At 42.1% G+C, this 10,173-nt stretch overlaps 1 protein-coding gene across 1 annotated transcript; it reads left to right on the top strand.

The window, feature by feature from the left end:
- Positions 1–533: 533 nt before the first annotated feature.
- Positions 534–1,472, top strand: LOC141152979 (olfactory receptor 5V1-like). The gene has a single exon (XM_073637640.1). The coding sequence runs from the start codon at positions 534–536 to the stop codon at positions 1,470–1,472; it is 939 nt and encodes a 312-aa protein (XP_073493741.1).
- Positions 1,473–10,173: the final 8,701 nt, after the last annotated feature.

The following is a 10,173-nucleotide window of genomic DNA, read 5'->3' as shown; positions in this document are numbered from 1 at the left end:
CAACAGCATTTTTTAAAAATATTACATACATTTTTATTTCATTTTTGTGAAGTTTTTATTAATTTTATTATGTACATTAAAAAAATTTTCCTGACAAAGTCTATGGGAAAAAATGCCAGCAAAAATGTCAAATGCTGACAATTTTTTATTTAAAAAAGAAATGTCACTAACCCCAAAAAAGCCACATTTTTGTATGTTGTTCATTTTCTATTTAAATATAGACTTTTATGTAATGTAATATCTTCGTTTTTGGTCAAAAAAATAATGGCAAGAAAAACGCAATGAAAAGTGTCATGTTTTTCTGCGAAGTTCTGAGTATTAAACCACACGTATAGAGAATTAAAAGATAGAGGGAAAAGAGAAGATGAGAGAGGTGTTTAACATGTTGTAGCCTTAAAATGGAGACATATCAGATCCAGGGCCAGACAGTCCCACCGGATGACCAAGCAATCTCCCAGACTGTGCATAAAGTTTAACTCTCTGTATCTCTAAATATGTATTTTTTCCATTATTGTCCAGGAGCCAAAAAAGTAATGGAAGGTACAAACCAAAAATCTCCAGGAAGTTCCATCCTCCTCGGTCTGTCTAATGTCCTGCATTTCCAGATCATCTGCTTTGTCATATTCTTGGTGATGTATATTATGACATTGGCAGGGAATGTTCTACTGGTCATCGTGGTGAGGATCAATTCCAAACTGCAGACACCAATGTACTTTTTCCTTAGCAATCTCTCGATAATTGACATCTGCTTCTCCTCCACCATAGTCCCCAAAATTCTCATAAACACCATTTCTGAGGACAGAAGTATTTCTATATTGGGATGTGCATTTCAAATGTATTTCCATTTGGCATTGGGAGCCACAGAGTGCATACTACTTGCCATCATGGCTTATGATAGATTTGTAGCCATTTGTAAGCCCTTGCACTATACCAACATAATGAGCAAGATATTGTGCTCCTGTTTAGCTGCTGGATCATGGAGTTTTTGCTTCATGAACTCAGCCATTCATGTGGTCCTTACCTTCCATCTACCCTACTGTAGATCACATCATATCAACCACTTCTTCTGTGAGATGCCTCCATTTTTTCAATTGTCTTGCAAGGACACTTGGTTCAATGAATTAGCAATGTACATCTCAGCCGTGATCATAGCCTCGTCTTCTTTCGTCTTGACCCTAATTTCATATGTCCACATCATCTATACGATACTGAAGATCCGTTCTTCACAAGGGAGGCAAAAAGCTTTCTCAACGTGTGCCTCACACCTTACTGTAGTGTCGCTATATTATGGGACCATTATGTTCATGTATATGAGACCTCGTTCCATGCACTCTCCTGAGACGGACAAGACTGTGTCCATTCTGTACACAGCGGTGACTCCAATGTTGAATCCCATCATCTACAGTATGAGGAACAAGGATGTTAAGAGCACTATTAAAATAAAGCTGATTAGACAGTCAGTAGACCACTAAATGGCTTCTGGTTATTTTTTTTTTCAACAGTATCAGTATTTCTATTTTTACTTATGGAAAAATCATCATAAAAGCAACCAAAAATAACAGAAGATCAATGCTTTTGAACATATAAGTAGGTTACGACATTTACAGAAACTGATAATGAACAGGACCCATCAGTAGACTATGGACCACTACATCATTAGGGAGTTACGATTTAGCTTTCCTACTATGCTTATAACAAAACCAGGCATATTAGAATTAAGTAATTAAAAATGTTATAATTTACCAAAGATGAATCTGGGACTCTTCTCCAGTGGCATTATTGGAGGCGCATTGCATAGACGAAGTTGAGGATGCAGAGATAAGTGCCCTTAGTTCCGCCTGATGTTGCTGGAAGGAAGTCCTGGACTCATCTCAGGTAACTCATAAGCTCTTCTACTACCTAATGCCAAAATACTAAAATCACCAAAGGGTAATTCTGCTTTTTTTTCCAATTCTGCAGAGAAAAGAAAAGCAGAAAATAATTTTGACAATTGTGTGAATAACCATATTAAATTGAAATTGAAGATGGGAGCCTCAACGTATCCACAGCATGTAGAAAGTGGCCCAGATGCCCTCATGTTAAAATATAAAAGGGGAGTAGTGTTGAGCCACCCCCGTTGTGTTCGGGTTCGGTTCGGTTTGTCGAACACCGGCATGTTAGTCGAACGGTTCGTCGAACACCGTCAAACACCGTGGAACACCGTCAAACACCGTTAAAACCAATGGCAGGGATTGTCTGCCACTCACTGTAATGCCACAGTCATGGTGGTTGTGGCATTACAGTGGTTGCCCAAATCGATGGGAACAGTGCTCACAGTGAAACATGAAAAGCCGGCAATTCAGCAGCAGCATACACCGGTACCCGACAATTTAGAACCGAAAGAATAGAGCATCACACATAGATTAGATAGATAGAAACATGTCAGTCACATATATAATAAGTACAGTGATAGTGTTGATTACTGTACTTGTCATTAAGTGTTAAAATAAAGGATTTATTAAAAAAAAAATTGACGTGTGGTTCCCTGTAATTTTAGTCTCTAGCGGAGGTTAAGCAGACGGCTGGGGCAGATGTTTGAAGCCTGGGAAGGGGGTAATACCCACAGAGCTGCCCAGGCTACTAATATCAGCCCCCAGCTGAATACCTAGCCTTTACTAGCTATTAAAATGGGGGACCCCCCAAAAAAATGACGTGGGGTCCCCCCTATTTTAATAGCTAGCAAAGGCTAGGCAGACAGCTGGGGGCTGATATTAATAACCCAGGAAGGGTGTCATGAATATTAGCCCACTCCCAGACTAGAAACACCAGCCGTCAGCCACCCCAAAAATGGCGCATCCATAGGATGCGCCAATTCTGGCACTTGGCCTTGCTCTTCCCACTACCCTATAGCGGTGGCAGTGGGGTAATAGGGTTGGGGTTGATGTCAGCTTTTAATGTCAGCTGACATCAAGCCCAGGTTAGTGATGGAGAGGCGTCTATAAGACACCCCCATTACTAACCCCATAGTCAAAGTTACAAAAAAATACAAACATCCAGAATAAAGTCCTTTAATTGAAATAAAGACTCATTCCTTTAATGTTCTAAATTAAACCCTACTTACCGTATCGCCCATTCCAGCTGAAGCCAATGTCTCCTGCAATAAATGTAAAATAATAAACCAACTTCATCCTTACCTTTCCATAGTTCCCAGGACAGCTTCAGCTCTGCTACATTCACATGACAATCAAGAAAGAAGGAATTGTGCGGTGTTAGTGAAGCACTAGAACAACTAGACAGGGGATTAGGTTATAACACACAAACCTTTTATTGTTTAGTACGCTCTCTAACGCCACAAAGCATTTCGATAGCAGAAGCTATCTTCCTCAGGTAGATCCAGCTTGTAATCTTTCAGAAGGCATGCTGGATGGCAGCGCTCAGCTGTGATCCAGGCTGTCATCTCAATGCCATCCCCGCATGGGAGAATTATCCTGCTCAAGCGCTGAGTGCAGGAGAATTCTCCCACGCTGTCAGTGACGTGCATGAGGTGAGCTGAGTTCATTGGACATGAACTCGGCTCATCTGGATGCGTTCACAGCCAGACACTGAGGAGCACAAGCATGCCTGCGCTTCTCAGTGTCTGCGGCATGGCAAGTTGGATGGCAGCGTTCTGCTACGATCCAGCCTGTCATGTCAATGTAGCAGAGCTGAAGCTGTCTTGGGAACCATGGAAAGGTAAGGATGAGGTTGGTTTATTATTTTACTTTTATTGCAGAAGACATTGGCTTCAGCTGGAATGGGTGATACAGTAAGTAGGGTTTAATTTAGAACATTAAAGGAATGTGTCTTTATTTCAATTAAAGGACTTTATTCTGGGTGTTTGTGTTTTTTTTAACTTTGACTATGGGGTTAGTAATGGGGGTGTCTTATAGATGCCTCTCCATTACTAACCTGGGCTTGATGTCAGCTGGCATTATAAGCTGACATCAACCCCAACCCTATTACCCCACTGCCACCGCTACAGGGCAGTGGGAAGAGCGAGGCTAAGTGCCAGAACTGGCACATCCTATGGATGCGCCATTTCTGGGGCAGCTGACGGCTGGTGTTTCTAGCCTGGGAGGGGGCCAATATTCATGGCACCCTTCCTGGGCTATCAATATCAGCCCCCAGCTGTCTGCCTAGCCTTTGCTAGCTATTAAAATAGGGGGGACCCCACGTCATTTTTTTTAATAGCTAGTAAAGGCTAGGTATTCAGCTGGGGGCTGATATTAGTAGCCTGGGAAGCTCTGTGGGTATTACCCCCTTCCCAGGCTTCAAACATCTGCCCCAGCTGTCTGCTTAACCTCTGCTAGAGACTAAAATAACAGGGAACCCCACGCCAATTTTTTTTTTAATAAATCCTTTATTTTAACACTAAATGACATGTACAGTAACCAACACTATCACTGTACTTATTATATATGTGACTGACATGTTTCTATCTATCTAATCTATGTGTGATGCTCTATTCTTTCTGTTCTAAATTGTCGGGTACCGGTGTATGCTCCTTATGAATTGCCGGTCGGCTTTTTTAAAGTGACAAAAACACTAATTTTTTTTTAATAAATCCTTCATTTTAACACTAAAAAACAAGTACAGTAACCAGCACTGTCACTGTACTTATTATATATGTGACTGACATGTTTCTATCTATCTAATCTATGTGTGATGCTCTATTCTTTCTGTTCTAAATTGTCTGGTACCGGTGTATGCTGCTGATGAGTTGCCGGCCGGCTTTTTTAAAGAGACAAAAACACTATTATTTTTTTTTAATAAATCCTTTATTTTAACACTAAATAACAAGTACAGTAACCAACACTGTCACCGTGCTTATTATATTTGTGACTGACATGTTTCTATCTATCTAATCTATGTGTGATGCTCTATTCTTTCTGTTCTAAATTGTCGGGTACCGATGATGAATTGCCGGCCGGCTTTTTTAAAGAGACAGGTGCATGAAAACACTATTATATTTTTTTAATAAATCCTTTAACACTAAATCACAAGTACAGTAGCCAACACTGTCACTGTACTTATTATATACAGTACAGACCAAAAGTTTGGACACACCTTCTCATTTAAAGATTATTCTGTATTTTCATGACTATGAAAATTGTACATTCACAGTGAAGGCATCAAAACTATGAATTAACACATGTGGAATTATATACTTAACAAAAAAGTGTGAAACAACTGAAAATATGTCTTATATTCTAGGTTCTTCAAAGTAGCCACCTTTTGCTTTGATGACTGCTTTGCACACTCTTGGCATTCTCTTGATGAGCTTTAAGAGGTAGTCACCGGAAATGGTCTTCCAACAATCTTGAAGGAGTTCCCAGAGATGCTTAGCACTTGTTGGCCATTTTGCCTTCACTCTGCGGTCCAGCTCACCCCAAACCATCTCGATTGGGTTCAGGTCTGGTGACTGTGGAGGCCAGGTCATCTGGCGTAGCACCCCATCACCCTCCTTCTTGGTCAAATAGCCCTTACACAGCCTGAAGGTGTGTTTGGGGTCATTGTCCTATTGAAAAATAAATGATGGTCTAACTAAACGCAAACCGGATGGAATAGCATGCCGCTGTAAGATGCTGTGGTAGCCATGCTGGTACAATATGCCTTCAATTTTGAATAAATCCCCAACAGTGCACCAGCAAAGCACCCCCACACCATCACACCTCCTCCTCCATGCTTCACGGTGGGAACCAGGCATGTAGAGTCCATCCGTTCACCTTTTCTGCGTCGCACAAAGACACGGTGGTTGGAACCAAAGATCTCAAATTTGGACTCATCAGACCAAAGCACAGAATTCCTCTGGTCTAATGTCCATTCCTTGTGTTCTTTAGCCCAAAAAAGTCTCTTCTGCTTGTTGCCTGTCCTTAGCAGTGGTTTCCTAGCAGCTATTTTACCATGAAGGCATGCTGCACAAAGTCTCCTCTTAACAGTTGTTGAAGAGATGTGTCTGCTGCTAGAACTCTGTGTGGCATTGACCTGGTCTCTAATCTGAGCTGCTGTTAACCTTCGATTTCTGAGGCTGGTGACTCGGATAAACTTATCCTCAGAAGCAGAGGTGACTCTTGGTCTTCCTTTTCTGGGGCGGTCCTCATGTGAGCCAGTTTATTTGTAGCGCTTGATGGTTTTTGCAACTGCACTTGGGGATACTTTCAAAGTTTTCCCAATTTTTCGGACTTACTGACCTTCATTTCTTTAAGTAATGATGGCCACTCGTTTTTCTTTACTAAGTTGCTTTTTTCTTGCCATAATACAAATTCTAATAGTCTATTCAGTAGGACTATCAGCTGTGTATCCACCAGACTTCTGCACAACACAACTGATGGTCCCAACCCCATTTATAAGGCTAGAAATCCCACTTATTAAACCTGACAGGGCACACCTGTGAAGTGAAAACCATTTCCGGTGACTACCTCTTGAAGCTCATCAAGAGAATGCCAAGTGTTAGAACCTTGCTCTTAGGATTTTTCCTTTGCTGGTCACATGACCTTGTTGGCCTATTTAATCCTGCTCCGCCCTTCTGGCTTTGCTGGACTTCATTGTATAACTACTTTCTAGCTAGCCTGTGCTCTGTATCTAACTCTGTTAGTTTGCTTGGTCTACGGACCTCAGTGTTCTATATATTTTGTTTGTTTGTCTGTCTGCTACTATTTCTGTTAGGAGGTGTCCCATTTTCCTCCCAGTCCTTAGTACTTGTAGGGATTCCTTCCCCACATCTATAGGTCTCCGTACAGACTAGCTTAGGACTTTAGCAGGTCTGATCGCAGGATCAGGTCCCCTGTTACATCGTAGGGATAAAGCTGAGTTCTATCGTAGGGACAGATCTCCTCTCTTTCCTTAGCTCTGGTAGCAGAACATAACAGTAAGTCCAGCCTGCAAATTCTCTAAGGAAAGATTTTTCTGTTCCATCATGGTGTCGGTTCAGGATTTGGCTCATCGCCTGCAGGGACTCTCTCTGGAGGTGGCCGAGCTCCGTCAGCATGTGAGTAACTGTCCTGGAGCACATTTCTTGGAGCCTAAGGTATGTTTGCCGGATTTATTTTTTGGTGAACACCGAGAATTTTTTTCATTTAAAAATGCTTGCTTATTGTATTTTCGTTTGAGACCCAAGTCCTCTGGGGATTAATCCCAGCGCATAGGGTTCATAATGTCACTTTTGCGCAAAGAGCCTCAGGAGTGGGCCTTTTCTTTGCAACCTAGTGATACATGCTTCAGATCAGTGGATAGTTTTTTTTCTGCTTTGGGGCTATTATATGATGATCCTGACCGTGTCGCATCAGCTGAGACTGAGTTGAGACGTTTGAAACAGGGATCAGGTAATGTGGAAAAATATTGTACTCATTTCCGTCGTTGGTCTACTCAAACAGGGTGGAACGATTCTGCTCTGAAAAGTCTATTTCTTGCTGGGCTCAATGAAAGGGTTAAAGACCTGCTAATTGCTTATCCTACACCTGAAGATTTGCAACAGGCTATGCAATTAGCTATACGGGTGGATAGGAGACTGCGTGCAAGGGTTAATGAGAGCAAATCCTCTGCTATGTCAGTTTCTGGTTATGAGAATGTGTGTACTAACAGTGGTGAACCGATGGAGATTGGATCGGTGGCACCTCGCTCTCAAGAAAAAGATCGCAGATTTTCTGAAGGCTTGTGTTTCTATTGCGGAAAATCTGGTCATTTGATTAAAGGCTGTGAGCTTCGTATGAAGAAAGAAAAAAAAATGGTCAGTCATGCCCGTATTGCCTGTTTAAATTCCAAGGGTGTATTTTTAGCTGCTTCCACGATTGCTCAGGAAAAATTAATGGAATTTCGGGTGTTTGTTGATTGTGGGTCTACTCTGAATGTAATTGATGGGGGATTCTTGGAAAGACTCAATTTAAAACCCGAACCTTTATCATCCCCCATTGCTGTGGTTTCTGTGGATGGTTCCCCTTTGAAGAATATTACTCTCAAGGTCTGTGAATTTCCTCTCACTATTAATGGTGTTCACCATGAGAAATTGGATTTGGTAGTTTTGAATAACTTGCCTTCTCCAGTAATATTGGGATTGCCCTGGTTAAAATTTCACAATCCTGTACTGGATTGGTCTACCAGTGAAATTAAATCCTGGAGCCATAAATGTTATGACAAGTGTTGTAACGGTCGTATTGCAGCTTTGGATAGGGGAGAATTGCCTGTTCCTATTCAGGATTTTTGGAGAGTTTTTTCTGAGAAGGAATCGCAGGTTTTGCCTCCCCATAGAGACTATGATTGTTCTATTGAATTTGTCCCTGGAGCGACTCTTCCTAAAAGTCGTTTATTTAACCTTACTATTCCTGAGAGGAAAGCTTTGGAGGAATACATACAGACAAGTTTGGCCGCCGGTCACATTAGGCCCTCTAAGTCTCCTGTGGCGGTTGGATTTTTTTTTGTAAAAAAAAAGGACGGCGGTTTACGTCCTTGTCTGGATTTTCGTGAGATTAACAAAATTACTGTACGCAATCCTTACCCACTGCCATTGATTCCTGATCTGTTTAACCAGTTAATGGGGGCCAAGTGGTTCTCTAAAATTGACCTTAAGGGGGCATACAATCTGTTGCGCATGAAGGAGGGTGACGAATGGAAGACTGCTTTTAACACTCCTGTGGGTCATTTTGAGAATCTGGTTATGCCTTTTGGTCTTACTAATGCTCCTGCATTTTTTCAGAATCTTATTAATGACATCCTTAGACCTTTGATCGGCAAAAATGTGGTTGTGTATTTGGATGACATTTTGATTTATTCGCCGGATCTGGAGTCTCATTGGCGGAGCGTACGTGAGGTATTACAGTTGTTAATGGACAATTCGCTTTTTGCTAAGCTGGAGAAATGTGAGTTCGCTGTACAGAGAATTAGTTTTTTGGGTTACATTATCTCCAGCGAAGGTTTTGAGATGGACCCGGTTAAAGTTCAAGCTGTACAGGAATGGCCTAGGCCTATTGGTTTGAAATCGATACAGAGGTTTTTAGGTTTCGCCAATTATTACAGAAAATTCATAAAAAAATTTTCTAGTATTGTCAAACCTCTGACCGATCTCACCAGGAAAGGTGCTGATGCGGTTCAATGGTCTTCTGAGGCCATTGAAGCTTTTGTGTATCTCAAGGAGAGGTTCACCTCTGCTCCCATCCTTATGCAGCCTGATGTGACTAAGCCGTTTTTGGTTGAGGTTGATGCTTCCTCTGTGGGGGTTGGCGTAGTATTGTCTCAGGATAACGGGGATGGATTACATCCCTGTGCCTTTTTTTCAAAAAAATTTTCGGAGACTGAACTGAATTACGATATTGGTAATCGGGAATTATTGGCTATTAAACTCGCATTTGAACACTGGCGCCACTTCTTGGAAGGTGCGGAATTTCCCGTTCAGGTTCTTACGGATCATAAAAATCGGATTTATCTTGATGCTGCCAAGCGCCTGAATGCCCGTCAGGCTAGGTGGGCACTGTTTTTCTCGCGGTTTAATTTCTCCGTTACTTACATCCCTGGTACTAAGAATGTTAAGGCGGATGCCTTGTCTCGCAGTTTTTCTCCCATAGTCGGTGCTGAGAAAGAGGAGAACATTTTACAAGAAGGTGTTGTGATAGCTGCTTTGGACTCCGTTTTGGAAGATGAGATTCTTAAAGCACAGGAGAATGCCCCATCTAACACTCCTCATGGGAGGTTGTTTGTGCCTGGGACCTTTAGGAGAGATTTGTTTGTTGAGTGTCACGAATCTCGGTTGGCAGGTAATCCCGGAATCTCTGAGACCAAGAGACTGGTGGGTCGCAGTTTTTGGTGGCCTGGATGGCAGAAGGAAGTCATTAAGTGGGTGCGTCAATGTACTATATGTGCTAGATCTAAGTCCTCACATACTCCTGCTGCGGGGTTGCTTTGTCCTTTGGAGGTTCCCAGTGCTCCTTGGACACATTTGGCTATGGACTTTATAACTGACCTTCCCCCCTCTGAGGGTTTTACTGTCATCTGGGTGGTCGTGGCCCGTTTTAGCAAGATGTGTCACTTGGTTCCCTTCGTCAAACTGCCCTGCGCTAAAACTCTCGCTAAGGCCTTTGTCAAGGAAATTGTCAGACTTCATGGCGTTCCTACTGACATTGTTTCTGATAGGGGTCCTCAGTTCGTGGCTCGTTTTTGGCGTGCCTT

The sequence above is a fragment of the Phyllobates terribilis genome, unplaced genomic scaffold (genome assembly GCF_046119375.1).
Source record: "Phyllobates terribilis strain yellow unplaced genomic scaffold, ASM4611937v1 Scaffold_7__3_contigs__length_470593459, whole genome shotgun sequence".
Classification (NCBI taxonomy): Eukaryota; Metazoa; Chordata; class Amphibia; order Anura; family Dendrobatidae; genus Phyllobates; species Phyllobates terribilis.
The sequence above is the reverse complement of the archived record's forward strand: the minus strand, read 5'-3'. Positions and strand labels throughout refer to the sequence as shown.